The sequence below is a fragment of the Engystomops pustulosus genome, chromosome 9, assembly GCF_040894005.1.
Source record: "Engystomops pustulosus chromosome 9, aEngPut4.maternal, whole genome shotgun sequence".
Lineage (NCBI taxonomy): Eukaryota > Metazoa > Chordata > Amphibia > Anura > Leptodactylidae > Engystomops > Engystomops pustulosus.
Genome location: NC_092419.1, coordinates 49,629,061 through 49,656,765, shown reverse-complemented (window position 1 = coordinate 49,656,765; position 27,705 = coordinate 49,629,061). Strand labels below are relative to the sequence as shown.

The 27,705-nt window shown below is 41.9% G+C and overlaps 1 protein-coding gene across 9 annotated transcripts in view; it reads right to left on the bottom strand.

Annotated features, from left to right (window-relative positions):
• The window catches only part of TENM1 (teneurin transmembrane protein 1), a 490,610-nt gene that overhangs the window by 95,858 nt on the left and 367,047 nt on the right, over positions 1-27,705 (bottom strand). For all 9 annotated transcript variants that reach the window (XM_072124023.1, XM_072124021.1, XM_072124025.1 and 6 more), the window contains 2 exons: positions 16,851-16,994; positions 2,845-3,094 (listed from right to left, as the gene is read on the bottom strand). In XM_072124023.1, coding sequence (XP_071980124.1) covers positions 2,845-3,094; positions 16,851-16,994 — 394 coding nt within the window. The remainder of the gene's footprint in view (positions 1-2,844; positions 3,095-16,850; positions 16,995-27,705) is intronic.

Below are 27,705 nucleotides of genomic sequence, written 5' to 3'. Positions count from 1 at the left end.
CAGTTTTACCAAGTAATTGACTGTTTAGAACATAATTGGACTTTTTGTTACCATGGTTCCAAGTTTATAACTTTACATTTATCTACATTCAACCTCATCAACCATTTCTCTGCCCACTCCTCCAGCTTTCACAAATCCCTCTGTAATGCTGTACTATCAGTCTCAGTATTAATTACTTTACACAGCTTAGTATCATCTGGAAACTTAACACTGTAAACCCACTGCAAGGTCATTAATAAAAATATTATTAAACGTCCAGATATAAGACACTCACTGTGCTGGGTTATATGGTTATGTTTAGTGAGATACTCCAGGATAGCATCTCTAACAAACCCCTCAAATATTTTCCCCACAAAAGAAGTTAGACTCACGGGTCTAGTTTCCAGGATAGTTTTTTGTCCTTTTATGTATATTGTCCCCACATTTGCTATGCACCAGTCCTGTGGAACATAACCAGTCCTCATGGAATCTTCAAATATTAAAAATTATGGCTTGTTAACATAATTTAAAAAGTGGATGTTAGAAGGAAGGAGGACATGCATATCAAATATTAGAAGATAACCAAAGTCACGGTGCCAGTATCTATGAGCAAGTGTCTCTGGTTTGTCATGCAGGATTTTGATAGTAGATCTCCTTTAAATTAAGCAACAATTTTGTTTTTGCTCAAAGTTTTTCTTTAAGTGTTTAACTGAGCAAGTTCCTGGTGAGCAGAAACATGAAAATGATTTTTGTTTTTGCAGTCTCATTCTGAGAAATATTCTGATGGGCTCACTAATAAGGCACAATTCCTCAGAGTTTTCATTGGTGTTTCATTAACACCACTAATACAAAGGCAATATGTTGACAGAGCACTGATTACTTTCTACTCTGCTGTGTACAGTGCTAGAAATGCTAATTTCCCTTTTTTTGACACTCAGCCCCAGGATATACTTTCTAGATTTAACATCTTGTTTTGAAGGTGAACTGCAAATCATTTTAAATTAGAGTTACAAGAACCATAACAGTGTCTCTTCATTAACAAATAATTGCATTGCTTAGTACAAGTTCACATTCATTTACTTATTTATACAAAAACAATCTCAAGGCTGCATGAAATGTAATCTCATGTTGCAGTTTGTTCTGCTTGAGAAAGTACAGTGTATCCACGTGAGTATTTCTGAAAGTTCTTTATCACCAGAGGCTGAACTCTGAGTGAGTTGGGTAATGTTTAGCACATAAAATTAGGTACTGTAAAAATGCTAATATCGTAAATGAACCATTCATGCATTCCTGGAAAATTGGAAATATTGCGTTTCATGCTACGATAATTTTGAATACTCTGGTTGAAACGGTAGGGTTGGGAAGTTAGTAGAAAAATCAATGTAGAGTTGCTTTCAGATTGTACAAATATTACAGTACTGAAGCAGTTAGCTATTATTTGCTTTCCCATCTTACAGCAGAAAAGAGAGCAGTGATATATATGATTATGTGAGGACTCCTATATGAGATAGCAGGAGGCCTGCGTACCCTGCCCGCACACAGTGACTGACAGCTCTCCCTATTTAAGTGTATTTGCAGAGAAGGCTGTATAGCAGTTATAGTATATCTTAATGTCTCTCTCCTGTCAAGGTTTGGTCAACAATCATTTTCCAAAGCTTATAAACTCATAGATTACAATACTTAGCTCATATTCTTCTATTACATAATAATCTCCAAATAGAGGATTGAAATTCTTCTAAAACGTTCATTTAAAAAAGATTTTTCAACAACCCCATCAATAGCTATTTTTTAAGTTTTCTAACGTCGTAGTGGTTGATATTGAGGTTTGGTTAATTTACAGTATATTTACAGTATATATCACTGGCTGCACACAAACATGTTCAGCCAGTAGATGCAAAACCCTACGTCGGTTCAATCCCATGGAGTGAAAACATTACACAAGATGGGACTATTTGTATCATACAGACATATTATGCCGGCACTGTTATAGTACTAGGGCCACAGTTTGTCCGGCAGGGAGTTCCTGCATTATATTGCTGAATGATGCAAAGACTCCTGTCCTGTGAGTTGTGGACACATGGGTCCGTTTCCACATTTCCACATTTCCACATTTGTGTGCAGCTATCCTATGTATGTAGAAGTTATTACTGTCATGTATGTGTGTACACATATATCTCCTATTCACAGAATAAGCTGCAATTGTCTTATTGCTGGGGGCCCCAAGTTTCAGAACACCAGTATTAAGAGAGTATGAACATTGTCCAGGCAGGAATTCCAACTGTAGGACCTCTATCCCCAGTGGATAGGGGATGAATGGCTTTAATGAGAAAACCCATTTAAGTAGCCAGAGTATTTTGTTGATAAGGCAACATGTATTTGTCTTCTTGTATTGACAGAATTCTTCCATCCAATACATGAGAGCAAAACTACTCAACTAAAATCATGTTCAAAATTCTACTTCCTTTAAATGTTTGTATCTTAAAGCACAAAAGCTTTTTAAAAGAAGCAACATGTTCCTATTGAGGTTTTAAAACAGGAATCTTTTACTATTGATTGTCACAAATGACAATTACTATAACCGTCCGAATCACCCATCACAATGTAATTGTCCGTCTGGCATCAGAGAATAACAGTGTAACACAGTGACTGACTGTGTAACTAACTACTGGAGATGAGCATTAGGCCAAAACAGCTTCTAGACCTTCCTATTCATATTATAAATGAAATATTCTGTAGTAGAGGAATAAGTAGAGTACACTGCAACAAGTGCAGCATCTGATCATCTACTGATACATAGTAACATTTCCCGCTCACAGCTCAGTAGATGCTATACATTTTATAGAGATACAATCTTATTTTTCTTACCGAAGCTCCAAAATGCTTATGACATTTCCAGAAGGGAGTATCCGTCTTACAAAGTTAAAATCTCCAATGTAGATGCTACCATCAGGTCCAGTTGCCATAGCAACGGGAGCAAAGAGCTTGTTGTTATGTACTGGTCCATTGCAAGTGGAGCACGAGAGGGTTCTCTGCAGACCATTTCCCATCAGCGTAGAAATCACAGGAGGCTGCTGTGATATGAATATATTTTCACCATCTCCTTTGTGCAATATTCCTAATAAAAAGGGAGAAATTCAAGCTTTATTATAGAGTTTTGATAAAATTAGATAACAAGTGCGACTAACTACATTTAGATTATAAATATTATCAACCATTTGTATAACTGCAGTAATAGGACATTCCAGTTTCAATCAGGATCATTATTACATACAGAACAGTGGAGGGTGCCCAAATTTAGGTTTTCATTTTTAACTAATACATAGATTTATTACATGTATAACATAGACAAAATGGAACTCAATATTTTCCTCCATCTTACACATCCATCCCACCACCAGACCTAATCATCACAATTAATGGCTCTACACTCTTTGATTCTTTCCTACTACAACCTTCTGCCTCCATCTCAAATACATCTCTTGCATCTAATTAGAGATGAGCGAGCACTAAAATGCTCGAGTGCTCGTTATTCGAGACGAACTTTTCCAGATGCTCGAGTGCTCGTCTCGAATAACGAGCCCCATTGAAGTCAATGGGAGACTCGAGCATTTTTCAAAGGGACCATGGTTCGGGAATAAAATGTGTTAATTAATTGAAAAAGAATGTCTTCTGATAAGTTAGCAGATGTATGCAAACATCTGCAATCTATTCTTCACTGTTCCGCGCGTATATTATCTCCCGACAAGTTATCAGATGTGAAGAACAGTGAAGAATAGAATAAAAACAGTGAACACAGGATCATTTAAGTGAAAAACACAGTGAAGAATAGATTACAGATGTTCTGCACATCTGCTTACTTGTCGGGAGATACGCTGTCCCGTGCCCTGCTGCTCTCCGTGCCCCGCTGCTCTCCGTGCCCCGCTGCTCTCCGTGCCCATGTCTCCGTGCCCCATGTCTCCGTGCCCCATGTCTCCGTGCCCCGCTGCTCTCCGTGCCCCGCTGCTCTCCGTGCCCATGTCTCCGTGCCCCATGTCTCCGTGCCCCATGTCTCCGTGCCCCGCTGCTCTCCGTGCCCCGCTGCTCTCCGTGCCCCGCTGCTCTCCGTGCCCCGCTGCTCTCCGTGCCCATGTCTCCGTGCCCCATGTCTCCGTGCCCCGCTGCTCTCCGTGCCCCGCTGCTCTCCGTGCCCCGCTGCTCTCCGTGCCCATGTCTCCGTGCCCCATGTCTCCGTGCCCCGCTGCTCTCCGTGCCCATGTCTCCGTGCCCCATGTCTCCGTGCCCCGCTGCTCTCCGTGCCCATGTCTCCGTGCCCCATGTCTCCGTGCCCCATGTCTCTGTGCTGCCGCTGCCCCATGTCTCTGTGCTGCCGCTGCCCCATGTCTCTGTGCTGCCGCTGCCCGATGTCTCCGTGCTGCTCCCCGGTGTCTCTGTGCTGCTCCCCGGTGTCTCTGTGCTGCTCCCCGTTGTCTCTGTCCTGCTCCCCGTGTTCTTCAATGTGTTCTTCACACATATATATTGTTCTTCACATGCTATTTTGTTCGCACCGTTCCGCGCGTATCTTCCGACAAGTAAGCAGATGTGCCGAACATCTGTAATCTATTCTTCACTGTGTTCTTCACTGTGTTTTTCACTTAAATGATCCTGTGTTCACTGTGTTCACTGTTTTTATTCTATTCTTCATTGTTCTTCACTGTGTTTTTTTAATTAAATGCTCGATCTCGAGCAGGGGAAATACTCGTCCGAGCAACGAGCCGTCTCGAGTACCTTAATACTCGAACGAGCATCAAGCTCGGACGAGCATGTTCGCTCATCTCTACATCTAATCCTTTCTCAACCTGGGGTCTACAAAATTGCTTGTGCATGCCCCTGTCATCTCTGTGGTCTCCCAGCTAACTCTCAAATGCCTCTCCAACCCATCCTTAGCTCTACTGTCCTAATGTGCTAATCCATCGAATACAATTACAATACAATACAATACAATTAGAGATGGGCGAATCGATTCGAATGACTTGGATTTCGATTTGAATTTCAGAAAAACTTCGATTCAGCATGAATCCAAAGTTTAAGGTGATTCGTGGGAATTTTTTTCCCGCCTTTATTGGCAAAATTCCCATGAGCACAATGTGTTACATGGGACAGAGAACTCTGGGAACAGATGGCCATTTGTAATCCTGTCATTTCACTGTATGTGCTGTCTCTAGCGTCTGGCTGCTTGTACTGAGGAGTGGCTCAAAGTCCAGGGTGTCCGTTTTGCGGGATCTGTATACCCCAAATTTCAATTCTTTTTTGTTGCTAAATTTGATATCAAGAAATCCGTGTCAAATCCACATAGTTGTTGGAGTGATTTCTTCTCAAAGTCCAGGGTGTCAGTTTTTGGGGCTCTGTATTCCCCAAATTTCGATTATTTTTTGTTGCTAAAGTTGATATCAAGAAATTTGTGTCAAATCAACATAGTTGATTAACCAATATGTCAGACAGAGAGGTGGCAGGTGGAGAAGGCACAGGCCGGAGCACAGTAAGGGGACGTCGCAGTAGGGTTGACTCAGGGAGGCCAGAACTGCCGCTGTCATCTAGCGGCAGCCAAAGGTTCTTCATTGGTTGACTGGTCATTCACTTCCTCCCAAATGACATCTGACCACCCCAGCCAAGAGTCCGTGGGTTCATCAGATACAACCCTTAGTTGGCATGGCCCAGGAGCAGGTCAGCAGCCCTCACCTGTCCTCAACCAGACTTTGTCCTGTTCATTTCCCTCAGCCGGGAGATCTACTAGGTGATCTGGGCTCAGCGCCACTTTACAGCGTGGACGGACTTTTGAGGGCAGTCAGCAGCTGCTTGTCAGTGAAAAGGTGGGCAGACATCCACTGCTTCGTGCAGTAGGCAGGAAAGTAGAGATGTAGAGAGTGGCACGAGAGGTTATGTTGCACTTCCAAGTAGTCAGGCTGTGCATACTGAGACCGTTGAGGAGAATAGCAGTGACAGGGAAACACAAATCAATGATGATGTAGCCAATCGCACTTGGGAGCTGGGTGAAGGAAGGGTTTCATCATCATCATCAGGAGAAGAGGGTGTCAGCTTCCGTGTCAGAAAGCAAAGCAGGCATCAAGTCGCTACTGTGGCCGTGAGTCAGCTGGGTGGCAGCAGTGCAAGGACGGGAGCCAAACTGCCGTGGGGTACAAAACCTGCTTTGCAGGTCCAAGCAAGCAGTGGAAGAGGCTCAGCGAGGCAGCTGCATTAGTAGTCATCAGTAGTACAGAGTGTTGGCGGTAAAATCACGAATTTGGCGGTGTGTGTATATGTAGAATCTGCGGGCAGAAAGTGAGGCGTTGCTAGGGAACGAATGTTGGCACCACGGCCCTGGGGCACGGCATGCGTTGCGGCGTCACCATCCAATGGACTGGGAGAAACGTGTCTCAGATGTAGTGGCCCATCCTGCTGCTGCAACAACAGCAGCAGCACCTAGTGGCACACATGCCATTTCAGCCAGTCAAGGCTCAAGCACCTCTGCCGAAGGAGGCTGTTTGTCTTTGACATCATCTCCTGGTCCAGATGCTCCTGCTCCTCGCTATGCATGGCGCCACCAGTCTTTGAACAAGGCGATTAAAAAGAGACAACTGTATGCGTCCAGCCATCCTAAGGTGCAGAAGCTGACCGTGCTCATGTACAAGTTGTTGGAACTGCAGTCCCTCCCTTTCCTAGTTGTGGACTCTGCACCCTTTAGAAAACGAATGGCTTGTGCCGAACTGAGGTGGAGAGTTCTTAGCCGAAATTTATTTTTCAAAAAGGCAGTACAAGCCTTTAGCTTATCGGTTTCTTCCAAAGTGCACTGCAGCGCAGACGTATGGAGCTGTAACTACGGTCAGGGCCAGTACATGTCCTTTACAGCCCACTGGGTGAATGTGCTTCCCGCCCAGCCACACCAACAACTTGAACAGGAGACGCCACTTTCTCCTGCCAATGTCCGCCTCCTCCTCCACCACCTCAGCCTCCACAAGTCTAAGTGCTGCTCCATCATACCACATGTGTAGGGGACAGCGGTGTCACGCAGCTCTACAACTGGTTTGCCTGGGTGAACAAAGTCACACAGGGGAGGAACTGCTCTGTTTCATTCAAGAAGAAATCAATGTGTGGTTTTCTCCACGACAACTGCAAATTGGAACCATGGTGACAGACAATGGGAGGAACATGGTGTCCGCGCTGCACTGAGGAGGGATGGTCCATGCGCCCTGCATGGCGCAAGTGTTCAATATGGTTGTCAAAAGGTTCCTAAAGCCTTCCACCCATCTGCAATACATTCTAAAAATGGCCAGGAAACTGTGCATGCACTTCAGCCATTTTTACAAAGCCAAGCACACCCTCCTCAAGTTGCAACATCAGAACGGCCTACCCAAACATAGTCTGATATGCAATTTTTCTACCCTTTGGAATTCCAGCCTCCATATGTTAGACCGCCTGTATGAACAGAGAAAAGCCATTAATGATTTTTTGATGATGCAAGCGGACAGGAGTACTCCTCAGTGTAACTTTGATGTCAGCCAATGGGAGCTCATGCGTGACACCTGCCGTTTGCTCAGGCCCTTTGAAGAGGCCACGTTATTTGTCAGTCGCCAGGACTGCGGGATGAATAACATCATTCCACTGCTTCATGTCCTGGAACTCATGCTGCAAAATCTTTCTGGTCAGGGCACTGGAGAAGTGAAGACTACATCTCATGTCCACATGAGTCCGGTGGGGGCTGAAGTGAAGGAGGAGGAGGACATTGGAGCACAAGCAGAGTCTGGTGAAATTAGAGGAGGAGTACGAGCATCCGGTGGAGGTAGAAGATGAAGCAGATGACCCAGAAGCACTGTGGCAGTATACAGTGGAGATGTAGGCCGGGAGTCCCTCAGAGTCACTTGCTCAGAAGGCCCAGAGCATGCTGCTTTGCCTAACTAGTGACAGACGATTAGTCAACATCCGGCATAGGGATGACTTTTGGCTCTCCACCCTCTTGGACCCTCGCTACTGGTCCAAGATGGGTGCCTTGTTTTCAGCTACTGAAGGGAGGTACAACTGGCGTATTATAGAGAAATACTGTGCAAACAGTTGGCCGTTGCCTATGTGCGCCATTGTCCATCCTCAGTCAGTTCTGACTAGGGAATTCTTTGTGCTCACATACTACTGCCACGGCTGCTGTGGGGCGATGGGGGGGGGGGGGGGGTAGGAGCAGTAGTAGCTCCATCAGCAGCAGCTTAAGTCTGGAGTCCTTAATGAGAAACTTCCTACACCCACCTAGTGAGAAGAGTAGCCGCCACCAGCAGCAGCAGGACGTGGAGCAGACTCTGCACCAGTAGGTTGTGGCCTACTTGGACAGAACTCTTCCACCCCAGGTAGAGTATCCCCTGGACTACTGGGCAGCCAAACTTGATGCGTGGCCGCAACTTGTGGAGTCTGCAGCAGAGAAGCTGTCCTGCCCGGCCAAAAGTGTGGCATCATAGCCGGTGTTCAGTGCGACGGGGGCCATCGTTACCCCACGGAGAACCCGCTTGTCCACCAGTAATGTGGAGAGACTGACCTTTGTCAAGATGAATCAGGCGTGGATTGGCAAGGATTTCAACAATGCCTTATGCATTAGATTAGATCTGCCATGACACCTCCAGTTTGATGGCCAAAAGCAGGAGTGGATACAGAACACAGAGGACATGCAAATATCCCATTTACTGATCATCGCTGTTTTGCATCCACTGGCGCCACCAGTCTTTGAACAAGGCGATTAAAAAGAGACAACTGTATGCGTCCAGCCATCCTAAGGTGCAGAAGCTGACCGTGCTCATGTACAAGTTGTTGGAACTGCAGTCCCTCCCTTTCCTAGTTGTGGACTCTGCACCCTTTAGAAAACGAATGGCTTGTGCCGAACTGAGGTGGAGAGTTCTTAGCCGAAATTTATTTTTCAAAAAGGCAGTACAAGCCTTTAGCTTATCGGTTTCTTCCAAAGTGCACTGCAGCGCAGACGTATGGAGCTGTAACTACGGTCAGGGCCAGTACATGTCCTTTACAGCCCACTGGGTGAATGTGCTTCCCGCCCAGCCACACCAACAACTTGAACAGGAGACGCCACTTTCTCCTGCCAATGTCCGCCTCCTCCTCCACCACCTCAGCCTCCACAAGTCTAAGTGCTGCTCCATCATACCACATGTGTAGGGGACAGCGGTGTCACGCAGCTCTACAACTGGTTTGCCTGGGTGAACAAAGTCACACAGGGGAGGAACTGCTCTGTTTCATTCAAGAAGAAATCAATGTGTGGTTTTCTCCACGACAACTGCAAATTGGAACCATGGTGACAGACAATGGGAGGAACATGGTGTCCGCGCTGCACTGAGGAGGGATGGTCCATGCGCCCTGCATGGCGCAAGTGTTCAATATGGTTGTCAAAAGGTTCCTAAAGCCTTCCACCCATCTGCAATACATTCTAAAAATGGCCAGGAAACTGTGCATGCACTTCAGCCATTTTTACAAAGCCAAGCACACCCTCCTCAAGTTGCAACATCAGAACGGCCTACCCAAACATAGTCTGATATGCAATTTTTCTACCCTTTGGAATTCCAGCCTCCATATGTTAGACCGCCTGTATGAACAGAGAAAAGCCATTAATGATTTTTTGATGATGCAAGCGGACAGGAGTACTCCTCAGTGTAACTTTGATGTCAGCCAATGGGAGCTCATGCGTGACACCTGCCGTTTGCTCAGGCCCTTTGAAGAGGCCACGTTATTTGTCAGTCGCCAGGACTGCGGGATGAATAACATCATTCCACTGCTTCATGTCCTGGAACTCATGCTGCAAAATCTTTCTGGTCAGGGCACTGGAGAAGTGAAGACTACATCTCATGTCCACATGAGTCCGGTGGGGGCTGAAGTGAAGGAGGAGGAGGACATTGGAGCACAAGCAGAGTCTGGTGAAATTAGAGGAGGAGTACGAGCATCCGGTGGAGGTAGAAGATGAAGCAGATGACCCAGAAGCACTGTGGCAGTATACAGTGGAGATGTAGGCCGGGAGTCCCTCAGAGTCACTTGCTCAGAAGGCCCAGAGCATGCTGCTTTGCCTAACTAGTGACAGACGATTAGTCAACATCCGGCATAGGGATGACTTTTGGCTCTCCACCCTCTTGGACCCTCGCTACTGGTCCAAGATGGGTGCCTTGTTTTCAGCTACTGAAGGGAGGTACAACTGGCGTATTATAGAGAAATACTGTGCAAACAGTTGGCCGTTGCCTATGTGCGCCATTGTCCATCCTCAGTCAGTTCTGACTAGGGAATTCTTTGTGCTCACATACTACTGCCACGGCTGCTGTGGGGCGATGGGGGGGGGGGGGGTAGGAGCAGTAGTAGCTCCATCAGCAGCAGCTTAAGTCTGGAGTCCTTAATGAGAAACTTCCTACACCCACCTAGTGAGAAGAGTAGCCGCCACCAGCAGCAGCAGGACGTGGAGCAGACTCTGCACCAGTAGGTTGTGGCCTACTTGGACAGAACTCTTCCACCCCAGGTAGAGTATCCCCTGGACTACTGGGCAGCCAAACTTGATGCGTGGCCGCAACTTGTGGAGTCTGCAGCAGAGAAGCTGTCCTGCCCGGCCAAAAGTGTGGCATCATAGCCGGTGTTCAGTGCGACGGGGGCCATCGTTACCCCACGGAGAACCCGCTTGTCCACCAGTAATGTGGAGAGACTGACCTTTGTCAAGATGAATCAGGCGTGGATTGGCAAGGATTTCAACAATGCCTTATGCATTAGATTAGATCTGCCATGACACCTCCAGTTTGATGGCCAAAAGCAGGAGTGGATACAGAACACAGAGGACATGCAAATATCCCATTTACTGATCATCGCTGTTTTGCATCCACTCCTGTTTGTTTTTGGCAAAATGATCAGTGACGTCAAAATGCAAGATTACTGTCGACACCCTCTCCACTCTTTTGGGGGGTTTCTACATGTATCAGCGTTTAACAGAACAGGTTCTGTCGTAATCTATGGAATCATCTGATGTCAGTGTAAAAAGAGTGCACTCTTTGATGTTATAGTGGGATCTTGGTCCTCAGCTCAGTCCTTTCGAGCTAGCACAGACGTTACCTTGTCAGGCTGCGTTCCCGCTTCGCTTATTTGGTGAAGTTAGCCTATGTAAGTGCCCATGGAAGTGAAGAGTCAAGTGATTCTAAGAGCAGCAGCTGTCATGTGTGTGTCATTACAAAACATAGCATTGTTTGAAGACCAAACCACGCTCCCTATGCATATTTGAGCAAGGCACAATGTTCTACAACACCCTACAGGCTCTCTGCTGCCAGGAAATACCTGCTTGTTAATGTGATTTGACATGATTCGATTTTGTCGGAAAATTTGGCGAACTCAGCGAATCGAATTTTTGAAAAATTCGTCCATCTTTAAATAAAATACAACTTTATTGATCCCCTGGGGGGAAATTATTTTGTACATAGTGTTTCGGCAAATGTTACACAGTAAGACACAGGTTTAACAATACAAATACATAAATACTTCGAGAGGCGCGTTCTTACATGTTAGTTCCTTGATTGCATAAAAACATAGTTTTAGGATATTGCAATAATTTCTGATCTTCAAAAGACTTGTTGTACCATCAGCCCTTTTCTACAACCTTCTCCAGAACTCATGTGCATCTTTTATTCTTTGAAACTCTCTTCCAAAACATGTAATTCTGTTCCCACCGTTCTTAAAGTCTTCAAAGATAACCTAAACATCCATCTATTTAGGTTACCCTATAGCATGCCATAACTGCACTACTAGGCTCCTTCATCTCATGTTTCCTTCTACTATCACAAATTGTAAGCTCTCAGGATAGGCTTATCCTTCTTATTGTAGCCCAAAGTCATTTTCTATCTTATGTAATTAAGTACATTTGTTATCGTAGTAATGTAATGTACAGTATGTGAACCTCTTACTGAATGTACAGCACCATGGAATTAATGCATCAATGAATGTGGGTGCAAGGATTAGAGGGTTTAAGCCAACACTTTAAGTTTAAGGGACCAGGATGAGGGATTGTAAAGTGTTAATGGAGCCTGGAGTCCCAGTGCTCATTTGCATAATTGTAAAGCCTTAAAAAAACAAGGGCTGCAACTAGAAGAATGTCGAAACCTGCCAGGAAGGACACATAGTAGCATATAAGCGTGCTTGGTTTACAATCCTTCATCGTGGTGGTAGATTTTCATTAATTTTTTTCCACATGTCATATGTGCACACTTGGCATCAGTTTTTGAGACATTTGTGTGAGTTTTTACCTAGTGAATGAACACTGTTGTAAACAATGAGATCTGTGCAGCTTTTCCTGCTCTATAACATGCTGCCTGCAGATTGGACACTATGTACATTCAGCTCAGCTTTTCCTGCTCTATAACATGCTGCCTGCAGATTGGACACTATGTACATTCTGCTCAGCGTTTCCTGCTCTATAACATGCTGTCTGCAGATTGGACACTATGTACATTCTGCACAGCTTTTCCTGCTCTATAACATGCTGCCTGCAGATTGGACACTATGTACATTCTGTTCAGCTTTTCCTGCTCTATAACATGCTGCCTGCAGATTGGACACTATGTACATTCTGCTCAGCTTTTCCTGCTCTATAACATGCTGCCTGCAGATTGGACACTATGTACATTCAGCTCAGCTTTTCCTGCTCTATAACATGCTGCCTGCAGATTGGACACTATGTACATTCTGCTCAGCGTTTCCTGCTCTATAACATGCTGCCTGCAGATTGGACACAATGTACATTCTGCACAGCTTTTCCTGCTCTATAACATGCTGCCTGCAGATTGGACACTATGTACATTCTGTTCAGCTTTTCCTGCTCTATAACATGCTGCCTGCAGATTGGACACTATGTACATTCTGCTCAGCTTTTCCTGCTCTATAACATGCTGCCTGCAGGTGGACACTATGTAGCATGCTATTTGCATAAAGGCCATTTTCAGCTTGGAAGGTTTAAATTTTGGACAAAAGGATAGGGGACTTGTGGGTATGCCAAAAGTATGAATTTGTCTTACATGCACACATTATTTGTATAAGGCTGGGTTCAAATCAAATCACATCACATATCATGGACACATTTTTTTACTACTCTAAATGTGAGCTAGCCATGACCATCTATGACCATGATGGATGTCCAAACGGTGTACGTTTGTTGTCCTGTGCACCTATCACCCTTTTTTGTTTTTCAATGAAAAAATGTGGGCTGCGTTTAGAAAACAAATGCAAAACGTATACTTTTTTTAAAAATATTGGTGTCTATGCCTAACGTATGCATAAAATATTACAGCGCATGCATCAATCTGTCACATTAGTTTCTATGCTCCAATTTGGAAAGAGAATTTGGAAAGGGAAGCAAAAGTGAGAAGAAAATGTAAGAAAAGTGTAAAAACGGATGCTAATGTATGCAACAAATATGACGTATACCTTAAAAAAACGTAGACATATGACAAACAATGCATCTGTATTTTTTCCATTTGTAAACATATATGTTGCAGTATATATCCGGCGGAACCAAAAAATGTAATGTGAAGCCAGTCTTATATGAGCAACTTTGCATTACAAATTTGCAATCATTTTGTTTTCATTGTTCCCATATTTTATTATATTGTAATCTTATTACTTAGGTTACGAGTACTATTTGGATGCAAAGAGCCATTTTTTAAATTATCTACAACACAAACATCCCTGAACAAATTAAAAACCTAAAAGACTCCCATTGGAGCTGTAGTCAATTCTGAAAACATAAATGATAAAAATTATATAGTAGATAATCTTCCAACAAATGAGTTACCAAATTATCTCCGTTAAAATATGTAATCTGTATCTAAACTGATAATGTAATAAGGTAACATGCCTTTGCCTGGAATGAAGCACCAATAAGCTTAGGAAGAAAATGACAGTAGTGCTTAAAGTGTCAATTACCAGGAATATGACTAACAGTAAATTATGATCAAATACCCAAGCGGAGGAGCTGCAACTACCATCATAATTTATACGATCAGCAGTAGTGACATAAACCATTCCTGGAACCCAAAATAACACCAGCCAAAAAAGAAAATTCTTATCCTGTCAAAGTTTAATGTATCTTCTCTCTAAAACTAGAAACGAGCCAAAGTATGAACATTTACTTTGGGGCATTCTGATGAAGGTCAAAGCTTTCAACATTGTGAATACATTATATTAATAACAATTTATAGCAACAGGAAATGCAGATAATAGTGATATGTAATAATATTACTAGGAGACAGACTTGTGGAGGAGGACGCAGTCCTCGCAATCCATGGAGGAAGGTGACTGTATAGCACACTTGACAGTGACCTAATCAAATGGCTGCAGCGCTTAACCATAAAATCTCTCTGGCTCGAGAGGTTCATTAAATATCAACTTGACACTTTCTTGAAAAACCATTTTACACACTCAGAAATAAAGGCACTGGAAAAAAAGAATGTAACTCATAAGACAGTGTAAGGCTTCTCTGCAGGAGCGCCTTTGTATATAGAAAGTAGGTAATAATGACAAGGACATGTTGATCTCTGCAAAAGGTTTATGATGACTTGGTACCTTGAAGTCTTAAAATGAATATGATAAAGTTAAGGAAATAACTTGAGAGCTGCTCAATACTATTCTTTTAACCAGGGCCGGCTCCGGCACCCGGCATACCTGGACAAGTGCCGGGGCCCAGAGAGCTGCAGGGGCCCCACATGCTGTGCACATCTTCACCTCCTGGGATGAATAAGGAAGTGTCCTGTGTCTTGCACTGTTCCTCCCCCACTCGGAGAAGGCACAGGACAGGCAGAGGCTACTGAGCTGCCTGTGCGATGCAGCACATCATGGAGTTGCAGATAAATCAGAAATATGGCAGCTCAGAAATCGGGACAAAGAGGTGGAGGAGGAGAAGCCTGAAGACTCCTCTGTGTGATGCCAGGGCTGCTGCAGACACCACAGGGTGTGTGATTGTGTGCTGGTATGTGACATGTATGGATGTGTATCACTGATCCATATAGTGAGTGCAGGGCCGATTCTAGCCTTTTTGCTGCCTGAGGCGAAAATTCAAATTGCGCCCCCCCCCCAATGCTGTATACACAGGCCTATTTAAATGTTTATTTCCACACTCTTTGTATATAGACAATCACTCACACAAATACCCATATGTATCAATTGTTTACCTCCTGAGATCAGTATTTTAAATAAAATTTTTGAACAAATAGTTATAACACAAAAATGACTTAATAAATAACATTCGCCATATGTCTGCTTTGCGTTGGCAACATTTTTAAAAATTCTTTTGTATCTTTAGGATGGTAGAAGTTTAGTAGATATTTTTTTTTTAATTTCCAAATTCATTTTATTAAGGGCAATTTCAAGTGATTTCAATGGACCTAAACAACAGATACAAACACATAAATTACACCATTTAAGAAACTACACCTTCAATTATTCAAAATGTCTTTAAGGAGCTTTATTAACCCTTTAGGTTTTCTTCAAAGTTAAATAAAAATGTAGAGGAGGGCACAGATGGGAGAGGTATGCAGCTGGGCAGTGAAGGGGTTAATTGTGTGTGGTGTGCAGGTGATTTATGGTGTGGAGGGTCTGTGAAGGAAAATGAGGAGATAGGATACTGATAAGGTGAGCTACGCCAGGGAATGCTACTTTCTTCTGGGATTTGTCTGTCTGTACTAAATGACCAGTCACAGCAATCGCTGCATATTGTCAGAGTGACAGAAGTCATGACGTTCCACAATGTCATGGTGTCTTTATGCACTGCTGCCCATAACGTTGGGGTACATCATGGTGGCTTGAGGGGTTAATTGTCTGCTAGCTAAAAGGATCCTAACTAAATAGTGTATGACCTGTGCAGGGGGGAGCAGAGAGCAGCCAGCAGGAACTTCTGCTGGGTGATAGATCAAGTCACGAGCTGCCTCCTAAATCATCCAGGCTGCCATTCTGCCGCCTCTGATGTCCGCCGCCTGAAACAAGATTTTCATCCTGCCTCATGGCAGATGCGGCCCTGAGTGAGTGTATGGTATGTGTGATGATGTGTTTGCCTGCATGTGTGTCTGTTTCATGTATCTGTCTGTCAGTGTGTGTGTGTGTGTGTTTGCCTCCATGCATGTCTGTCTGTCTACATGTATCTGTATGCATGTAGCTATACCTGTCTGCATGTATCTGTTTCCATGTAGCTATACCTGTCTGCCTGTAAATATGTCTTGCTGCATGTGTGAATGTTGCTGGTTTATAGCCTAAAAATATGAATCACCTCCAATGTACATGAGAAGGACAGAGGGTTCAGTGTCAGCAGGGATGTGTTGTATGAGGTGACACAGCAGATGAGATGTGTTCTGTGGCAGCTGAACTGCATATTATGTGTTGAAGCAGCCGAAGTGTGTATTATAAGGTTCGGCAGAAGCTGAGGGGTGTATTATAAGGTTCAGCAGCAGCTGAGCTGTGTATTATGAGGTTTCACAACAGCTGAAGTGTGTACTATGAGGTTCTGCAGCAGCTGAGGTGTGTATTAGGAGGTTCTGTAGTCGCTGAGTTGAAGCTTCAGTTATATTACTTGGCAGAGGGGAGGGGCACATATTTTTAGGTTAGCCCTGTTCGTTAAATGACCTCAAAACTGCCCTGACCTTGACATGGCTGTTTGGGATGATAAACTAAGGAATATTTCAGGAAACAGGAGACTGTTTTAGTTTCTGAATTTTTAATGCTGCCTTATGTGTCACTTAAGATCCCTGTGTCCAAGTGTGATCCTCCCACCAAGAGTTTCCAAGAGTTCTCCACCCTTCAAACAAAATCATGTTCAACCAGGATAGTAAATAGTTATAGTAATACGTTCTTACCATTGTGAGGGTTCAGTATATGATGTTTGTTAAAAGTCCATCCTCCAATGTTTGATGAATCCATCTCGAAGCCTTGCAAGGTGACTGTCCTTCGTTCCCATAATACAAGGTCTGGGCACGACTCATATTCATATCCAACTGACACTGCCACACAGGAAAATAAATGGTTGAAAAACATTTTCTTCCTATAAATGTTTGATGCTTTTGCACAATTTTATCAGATATTCAGGTAAGAAGATCGATCAAATCTCAGATCCGATCCCTACGTATGACAACTGTATACTATAAGTATAAATCACTGAAGTTTGTATGTCTTTATGAAGAATTTCTGATACTTTACTATTTTAGCCGTTTGACATGTTATCTTCAAATGAAAAAGCTGCCAGAGTAAATTGCCTCTATTACTGCATGCCTAAAGCAGAGAAAAAGTCATATTTCAGCTCATGAAATGCTGAAAGCACAAAATAACTTATGGATAGATTAATCCTTGCCTGTTCTGTGCAAGCTTACAGTCCAATTTGGTGATCAAGAACTCCTTAGCAAAGAGACAGTCCAGTAGTTATAAAATAATCGTCTGTCTTGTCGGGAAAGAATAAATGGATGTCATTACTTAGAGAAATAGTGCCTGTTTTGCATGAGCTTTCTAATAAAAACTTTTGATGTCACCTTATCATCCGTATTACGTATATTTATCAACAACTACTACTGACTTTAAAACCAATCAATGACATCTAGATGGAGGTACATAATTATGATTGGGTTGAATTGAAATTCACTGTAGAACATTAATAGTAAAGAAAACCATGGGGGGATTCATCATGCGCTGATGCATGGTGCGCCAGTGTTGGATGCAAACCCTTGGATTTACGTGCAGGTTGGCATGTGGAAGGGCAATTCACCATGACCTGCCTGGTATAGATTTGCACTACAACCTGTGCCAGTTCCTTCTGTACCAGTTCCCCCTTCATGCCCCTCCATGCCCACTTGGTGTGAAGATGGCATTGGGGGAAGGGGGTAATTCCTGACTGTGCACCAGAAATTGTTACTATTTCAAGGCTTGTACATCGGAAAATTATTATACAAGCTTTGATAATCCCTTTATATTCAGACAGTATGGACATATTCTACAAAAGGGAGTAAAAATTCATAAACAAAACAAATATTACACAGTAACACATTAGCTAATGATATTGATGAACTATACCAAGTATAGCTTATCAATATCAGATCATTATTTACCTAGCACCCAATTTCCAGAAGCCAATATACAGGAAGCAAATAGTTACATTCTCTATGTAGTGGCCGAGCTAGTTGCTTGAATAATTGGCATTAATAATTGGCATTCAAGTAAAATGGGTCTGGCCTGCAGTAACCCATCCTGGCCACTAGACAGAGTGCTGACCTGTCTGCTTCAGGTTCCATTCTCTGTACATCGACTGTTCAAAACATTTGCTGACTGAAAGGTGGCCGGTGCCTAGACTTTACCAATATGATAATGAAAATCTTTGATAAGGATAGGTCAATAAATTTTTTATTAGCACAGTCTATCATCACATTAGGACTCTTTCACACAGACTTATATTCCTGCTACTCGTGTCTCAATGTTTTTATATGGGTAGCACATGGCCACATTCACTTTAGTGTGCAGTACAGTCATCCGTTTGAACAGCCTTATTGTTCATTGCGCCGCGTGAGAACCATGCGGCCAGGGGTGCACATATCATGAGGTTAATTAAGCCCCTTGCCTAAGGTAGCAACCACCTGCAGCAAGATGGGAAGCAGCATCAGTTACGAAGCACCATCTGCCACTTAAACATTCACACATAATGTCAGAATGGGTTAGAGAGATTACATGGAGAATCAACTTGCTAAAATGATAACCTGATACATTACAATAGGATGAGGGCATGGAAGACGCCACTCAGACAGCAGAGAGTTTAAGTTCACCCCAGCAGGAAAAGATAGGACATGTGGGCTTCCTATAGAGAAGGAACGGTTGAGGAACACTCCCGCTCCCTCCTGCACTTGGTCGTAAGCTACACCAATGTATAAGAATACTTTGTATAATGAAATTTCAGAACATGATAGGCAAAAAATGTGTTTTAGGGCACACCTATTATTATGGGGAGAATGTAAGTAGCATAGGGAAGAGAACTGAGACAGCATCAGAAATGCACTTCTGTATGTTTTGTATGAACACTTACAGAAAAAAACCCCATGGTATTATATGGTAACTCATAATAAGGTATTCTAATTCTCTATGTCACATTAATAAAAATAAAATTTAACAAATTGTATTAAACATAAATGGTTGTACTGTTTGTATTTTATTGAGTGCATTGTGTCTCTATAAATTGTGCAACAATTGCCGTGTCAAAGGAAATATACCACTTCATTTAACCACTGTAAAGCACCACCATGTGGAGGGCAGGGGGTAAGCAATGGGCGGGACCCTGGACCCCTTCATCTTAATATACATAAAGATAAAAGTATTTTTTTTAAAGCTACCAGTCAGCTATTAATCATGATAAAGCTATGCTGATGTTAAGCTTTTTAACCTCTTCAAAGCATAGGTTCAAAGGAGTGGTAGATTTGTTTTAATGACTTATCAGAAGAAATTAAAAATGGTGGGGTTACCAGTGCTTTCCATATGCTACAAATATAGCCAACTCTAAAATGTAGAGTTGACAGTGATCTCAAGCTCTTCCTGATCCCTTGACAAGCAGCACCCACATCATATGCCGTATTTCCCCCTAGCCACACCCCAAGCCCCCAACATTAATTCCATATCATATAATATGTCGCATATACAGTTTTATGAAGGCAATAGTATTCAAATGTCCAAGACCCAAGCCTTACTATTGATAGGATAGCTATTACTAGAGAGATTGGTTCAGCAACAAAAAGACCACAACCAATGTCTAAAGTAGATGGACAAAATTACACCTCAGAAACAATTATTTTTAAGATGGCAATTGTTGTCTAAAAATAAACTAAAAAACTATATTCTACTACTAATAGTCATCCAGATCTATCTGAGAAAAATTATCCTCATACCATTCATGCCACAGGCCTGTCTGGAGCTGTATTTTCTATATAATTCCACAAAGATGAGCAGAATTGCTTATCTGTCCATACAAAAAGCAGAGTAACAATGCCAAATCTCTGAGCACTAAACCAATGATGGGCAATGTATGTCATTTAGCGTTATGTCAATTATCTTTTGAATGTTTATTACCAGTTTATTTTTGCCTTTCTAGTTTTAATGTTCATGGGTCTGATGAAGCCAAAGTGGAGCTTAATGTTCATTAGGGGCCACTTATTTCAAAGAGAGATTCCTAGTTTACATCGAAATGATGACATCACATTGAATTTGATAGTTGTGTAAGGCATATACTCGTGTTTAATGGTAGACTTTTTCTAAACACATTGGCCTAATTTATATTTTATTCTAGTTAGAAAGATTGTGAACATTACCAGGCTTGAAAAGGATGAGTCATTGAGAGTGAAGAGGTTAACTTTAATCATCTCGAAAATGCATCATTTTTCCCTTTCCACAAAAGACATTTCTGAACTTTAAATGTAGTTAGGCCGAGAAAAGCTATTTAAGCTTCTAACATTGAAATGAGGCATAAACATATTGTAAGAATGCTCAGGAGGTGGCAGAAAACAAAGTCTCCAAATGGAATCAGACGATTCTCCTGCAGTAAATGCAGCCAGATTAAATTAACTTGAAAAAAACAGCATTGATTCTTTTCATGGCTTATTTCCAAATCCTCTATTAATAACTCGACTACCGTTCATTTTCTGATTTCATAACCCATCAATTCATTTTGTGGTGTATGAGAATAACGATTAAGCATTCATCTGAAGGGAACAGGCGCCTATTGTGCTTTCGTAGCCGTACACGGTGTCCAGGATTTTGACGATCAAACATTTGGTTGCGCCGGTCGTTTATGCCAGGGAAATCATTTTTATTTCAGTTGTCATTGAACTTGCTTTCCCTGTGGTTTATTATGATAGAAAAATTGCTCCAAATTCTATAAACAGATAATTATTGACAAAACTGCAAATAACATTGGTCCTCACCGCCAGCCTTCTGATGCTTTATGTATCTAAAGCACAGTTACCTACTTTGTTGGTATAAAAACTGCTTTAAAAATGTATTCAGAATTTACTGGCAATGAAACTGATTAGGGGGGAACCCGAAAAAAACATTGAGGGCCTTGGTAACTTTCCTTTTTTAAAATGACTATTTTATCAAACATAAACATCAGATTTTTATTTCATTACTACTATATGTGACTCAAACCATTTGTGAATCAAACCATTCTTGAACTGTAGATTCCTGTCTAGATACTTAAGGATGTGCCATACATTTTTTTTAACCAAAACAAAGATCCTCCCAATGATTAATAGATCCACACCTACTCCAAAATTACAGTTCTCGTGTAAGACTTTTGACTTTGACTTGACTTTTTTTGGTCTTTCTGTACTTTGCACTTAACCAGGGTAGGGATCACTGCTTGGTTCTCCCCTTCAATGTAGAGCAGGTCTGGCAACTAGGCAGAGACAGCAGAGGTGGTCATCTTTTTAAATTCATCAAATTCATCTCCCCAGCATTTATTCACTTTGGACACCTTTATATCATAAAATGTAGCTGCATTTGGCATCTACTTTCAACATATTACACACTCATCTGAAATTGGGGTTCAATAATAGACTGAATAATAATAATAAAAATGTCTTTTGAACCAAGTTGAATGTCTGTGAAATTAATGTTCAAACACATATAGTATATAAAACATGCAACAAAGTTACCTACATTCAATAACCACATTTATTTACATGCAAACGCAGATAAAACGAATATGGAAACCATGCAGTCTCTAGAATCAATAATAGACCGGTTCCTCATGTTTTGTGTTGTATTCTTACATATACATCCTCTGAGCCTTCGATTATAAAATGTGATGCTTTGCTCTTTATTATGTAAAGAATATATTATGCCATGCAAGGGACCCACATGTAATGTAATTTATGTTGTGCAGTGTAATAGGGTGGCTGCTGGGGCACCACTCATTGCTGGAAAAGGAGATTTTTCACCCAGGAGAAGTGGTTGGATGTGGAAAAGTTGGGTAGTTTCCTCTGGAACCTAGGTAAAGAGGAGTAATTGGCAGCCAGCTGGAAGAGCTGCATTAATACCTTATGTAGACTTTCCATATTGGTGCTGCCCTGGAACGGAGACAGTTCATATTGAAGGCCTGTGGAGCTGTGAGGTTTGTGGTGCCAGGCAGTAGGCCAACACCAGGTGAGGTAGCGAACCTTTATGTCTAGTTAGTGTTAGAGAGGCATAGACTTTATTTTGCTGTTTTGTTTATTTTTAATGATGCTCCATAAAACTGAGGTCAGTTGCACCAAAATTGCAGTTTCTGATGTTAGGCCCCCTTCAAAGTTGCAGTTTTTCATGCGCATGTTCTGTGCATGTATATGACCTGCAGAAATTGTATTGAACTTTGACCCATTGTATTCAATGGGTGTTGTCACACTTGCATTTTTTTCATGCACAGATGCATAGTAAAATCTCAGCATGCTCTACATTTGTAAGTCACGTACGTGAAAAATGCACCATGCAACTCTATGGAGATGCATCAAAAACGCATTGCACTGCAATGAAATGCATTTTTAACTGATCAATTGCCATAGAAAAGATAGACCACAGTCATGAGTCTTTTACTCGTGCGTTGTCAACGGGTGAAAACACATTGAAAACACCAACAACAAAAAACACACCTGAAAGACCAGGACACTGAAACTGTGACCAAACCCTGATCACACTCTGATGAGACTCTGGCATGATCTGCAATGCAAGTGTGAAAAGGGGCCTAACTATTTTTCTGGACAACCTGTGTCCACGTTGAGGACACGGGGTAATGTTTGTTCAGTGAGATTTACCATACTGTGTTGATTGGGCACAGTGTCTCCCGGAAAGGGCTAAGGCACTTGTTGATGATGTTGGACAAAATATTTTTGTCTATTCCATTTGCAGCACAACTTGGACTGCTTTATGAACAGTGATGAGAACCTTTGGGCTCAAACCTACTGTACTGTGAGTAGTAGTAACACTGGAAATTCACTAATGCCTTTCATGAATTACCATATATACTCGAGTATAAGCCTAGTTTTTCAGCACAAAAAATGTGCTGAAAACCCAAACTCGGCTTATACTCAAGTAAAAAAAATATAGGTTTTACCAGGTTTTTGTGGTAAAATTAGGGGCCTCGGCTTATACTTGGGTCGGCTTATACTCGAGTATATACGGTACAATGTGAAAGTGCTGTTTCTAATTGTGAAAGTACTATTTTATTTAGAGCTATTGACATGATTTGTGCCTTACTTTGGATGTTCAACCATCAAATTCTGTATAACTTGTGCCCTCTTTAGAAAACATGTGACTGCTGCATTAGTCGCTGAGTAAACAATGTTTCCAGTTTAACTTGCTTAGATTTTGTAAATCACTGACTCATCGTCAAGTGGGATAGCAACTCTGTATAAAATGTATCTTGATTTAGAAATTGTAACAATTTATAAAATGTAACTATATTGACATGATGAAGTGGTACAATGAGAGGGCAATGGGTCTAATCTATGTTGTTCTATATACACACACAAATGTATATAAAATGTGATCGTATTAGGCTGGTATTAGGTCAAGAGTTACCTGGTTATTTACGGCCACAGGCATCTGAGCTGAAGCAAAAACATATGCAAATTGCTGATAGTAAGGAAAGCAAATATATGCTTAGGAAAAGGTAAAAAGAAAATGGAAAGCGTAATAACACCTCAAGATAAGAGCGTGAGTGATATGTGGAATATGAAAGGTAGAAGGCACTGGGTGAGTGGTCTGGAAAGATTAAATGCTAATGTAATATTTGATTTAAATGAACCTGGGCCAGGGGAAAGGAAAGCCGAGCGAATAAACGAGGAGAAAGATAATTGAAATAATTAAATAGAATAATTAATTAAGAGGAATGGTCTGAGGATGACTGATCCGCAGAAGGATTTCATGAGAGGCAACACAAAATGGAAAGCGGCTATTGATTGGAAAGATTGAAAAGAACAGATAGAAGAAATTAGCAAAAAAGATAGAAAATTGAAGAAACAAGCACTCTCCATGTTGCAAACAACCCTTAACCACACAATTAACCAATATATTGAAGATGTTACTAATCATGTTCCAGTAATGTGGAAGGAATAGTCAACCGGAAAGTCATTCTATAGTCTATGGTCAGAATATAATATAGAAATGTTATCATATGTGTGTTATGTACCTGCTTCTATTCCCATAGGATAACAGTCACAAAGGATTCAATAGGAAACTGTGGAGTTTCTGCGTTTTTTAAAGAGTACCTAAAGGTGGAAATGGGAGAGAGAAATGCTGAATGGTGCAGTACTAAGCAGAGACATAACGAGAGCAGTAAGGGCGGCTGCACATTTGTTTGGCCTTTGGAAATGGACCTGTGTGCTGGTCTGATTCCACAGATTGGACTGAAGTCTGGTTAACGGGAGTCTTTACATCATAGAGAAATATGATGCATGGACTCCCTGTCTGCTGGCCGGACTGCAGCACCAGAACTATAACAACTGTTACAGAGCTGATGCTGCTGTATGGTTGGCAGAGAAAAAGTCTTTTCATCTGATCTTACTGTGTGAGAAGACAGCTTGATGTGAGGCCAAGTGATGGTCAGGTGGTGGCTCAAGTAGGGACAAATAAAGCACCAACTGCTGGTACTTAGGTAGCTCTGGTGTGTATGTATTTTGGAGGTCCATAGTTGATGGCAAAGCCATTTCCATTGGTCAATATCCATGTCCCAGTTGACATAGTCCAATGTCTAATTGCCAGTTCTTGACAACTTGTCTTTGCTGCAAAATTGTCATTTAACTATTGATGTAAAATTGCAGCAGCCATGTGCCATTGTGTTTTCAGACACACTGTAGTTGCATCTTCAGTACCTTGACTATGGGAGCCTCTAAAAGTAAATCTCCTCTTTTGGCAGCTGCATAATGTGGGTCAAGGCATATGTGGAAATGTCAGAGAAGGTCCAGATGGGAATATACCTTTAATATCTATACTGACTCTTGATGTCTGCTGTCAAGGAAAACCGAGTTGTCAGGCTGTTGATAATATGCACCATCATGCAGCTATTACTTTTAATTGCCTTTGAGCTGCTTTGTACTTTGTATAAGAAAAGCGCAAACATTCAGGGTAATGTTTCAGTTGATGACACCTCTATTTATCTGTAAGGGCGTATGTGTGCATTAACGGGCTGCAAACAACTGACCCTTGGCCCGTGTGTCATAAGCATATGGGTTCCGCTCAAGTGCCAAAGACAGACAGAAAGACTGTAAAAAACAGAAAGGAATAGGATCTGTTTCGCAGCTTGGCAAGTTGGCTCATACATAGGACTATGTAGTTCACGGGCCAGTTTATGAGCCCATAGAAAAGCATTGAGATGTGTTCTAACCTTGAAATGACAGATAGGACATGCCCAAAAGGAACGTTCTTGTGCATGAGCTCTAAGTGTGCAGGACTTCAGTCCTCTGGGGTTACCATTATGATTGTGTTATGGGACGTAGATAAGTATATGAGGCTTATCTGTGAAATGATATAGTAAATTTGTGGGGTAGATGCTTATGGGTTAACACAATATAGTTCTTCTCTTAAAAATATTAGTCTTAATTGATGTAGAAAGTTTAGTGCATTTCTAACTTGTGCCATTCAGTAGATGTGTCATATAACAGGTCTTAGGAATCGAATTAATGCGCTCATAGATATGGTACAGAGCATATTGGCTAATTTGATTCATGGGCTTCACAGCATGCATAGACAGATTTGGTGAAAGGTCAGGCAGAATACAGAGACTTTATTACCCTTTACTCCATTGCAAAATGACTGTAGGGAGTAAAGATATTACTGCACATACCCATGTGATTGCACACAGCAGGGAGGTGCAGTAGTCACAGTCAAAGATCCCTCTCTCATTGTTTATATACTCAGTCTGTATTCTATTTGCTATGCAGCTTTGTGTCTGTGGAACCCTCCGTCCCATTAACGCATTGGCTCAGATCGTATCAGCTTGGTAGGATGCACTCTGTTACATGTAACCATGAAAAGAAGAATACGGGTTCATGGAAGATCAGCTACAGAGCATCCCAGCAGGCACAGAGCCCATTGCAACTGCCCTCTTTGTTCTTTCAGGTTTGACAGAAATCAAGATTTATAACAAGCATTTTCTTTGTTTGGCCATAGGAAAAAAAGGATAGCATCCTGTATATTGAAATTCTATGCCCTGATATTTATCAAGCCATCCATTTGGATAGCTACATACACGGTCAGGAAAAAGTTGAGGATTATCCCCACAAGAATAGCCGGGCTATGAAACGCCTATAGAGGAGTATGAAATTATGTCCGGAATGAAGTCTGGCTAAACGGAATAGTAGGAGTAGCATGATATATAACAGGATTAGCAGATGAAGCAGAAATGTAGGCAAGAATTTTCAGAACAGACCAGGATTAGTACAGAGGAGAATGGACATGGCTAAAGCACAGTCTACAAACATTGTCAGGATCACTTGGAGTCCCCACACGTTGGTGGGATGTAGACATGTCTTCCAGACATGATGTTGAAAAAGTATTCAGATAATTTAGGAGAAGTAAGATGGTGATGACCCACACACCTAATGCATGCTTTAGTCTTTATTGGCAGCCTAAGGATGCCAATATGGTGTAAAGCTATATCAGAGCATTGAGCAACATACTTCTTGTACACCTATTAATTTCAGATCTGTGCATTAGGGTGGTCAAAGTAAAACAGATGGGGCAGACATACTATTATATCCTGTATAATACATAGTAGTCATCTTCTTTGAGAAGACCATCCTACTAGAAGTTCCATAGATGCAATTTTGAGAGGCACCACAGTAAATAGATGGGTAGATGATTAGATGTCAGCTAAACATATGGATACTGGGGTTGGGGTGGATAAATGGATACATAGACGTACACTTTATTTACACGCTGTAGATCAAAATTAGAGAACAGACAATTCCTAAATGTTATTGCAGGTTGTCCAGATGAAGGTCAAAAGGGGTGACACTGTCACCCATAGAAAGACAAGTGAGTCGTTCTAAGTCTGTGATTTCAAGAATATTTAAAGGGGTATTCTCGTCTGGGCATTCACATTCAGTTTCATTAATCTGCCATATATAAACATTTCTTCAAATGGATGTTATTAAAAAAAATGTTCCTGTGTGAAGATAATTTCTCATAAATGTAGTCATTTTGTCCCTTAGAAACCAGATGGCTTCCTTGGTTACGACCACCTCACATTCTTGCAGCAGTGGCCAGACATGTGCTATAGAGTCCTGCCGGACCACCTGGATTCAGTATCCATTACCACAGGACTGATGTGGGACTTGCAGTAACTCCCGGACATTTTAAATACAAAAACTTTTTGTTTATTTGTGCAATCCCTCCAGTAGAGGTGGCCGTATCCGAGGAAGCTCTTTTCTAAGGGACAAATTGACTACATTTATGAGAAATTATCTTCACACAGGAACATTTTTTTTAATAACATCCAATTGAAGAAATGTTTACATATGGAAGATTTATCAAACTGAATGTGAGTGCCCAGATGAGGATACCCCTTTAATCTTTACAACATCACAAATTCATTCAGTCACCCAAGAAGGCTGGTTGGACTCAAAAGACAAATGCAAGGGATGACAGGGTAATGTGGAGAATCTCCATGGGTAATTGTTTTAACACTGCAGCTGGAACTGTACAGTAGCAAAA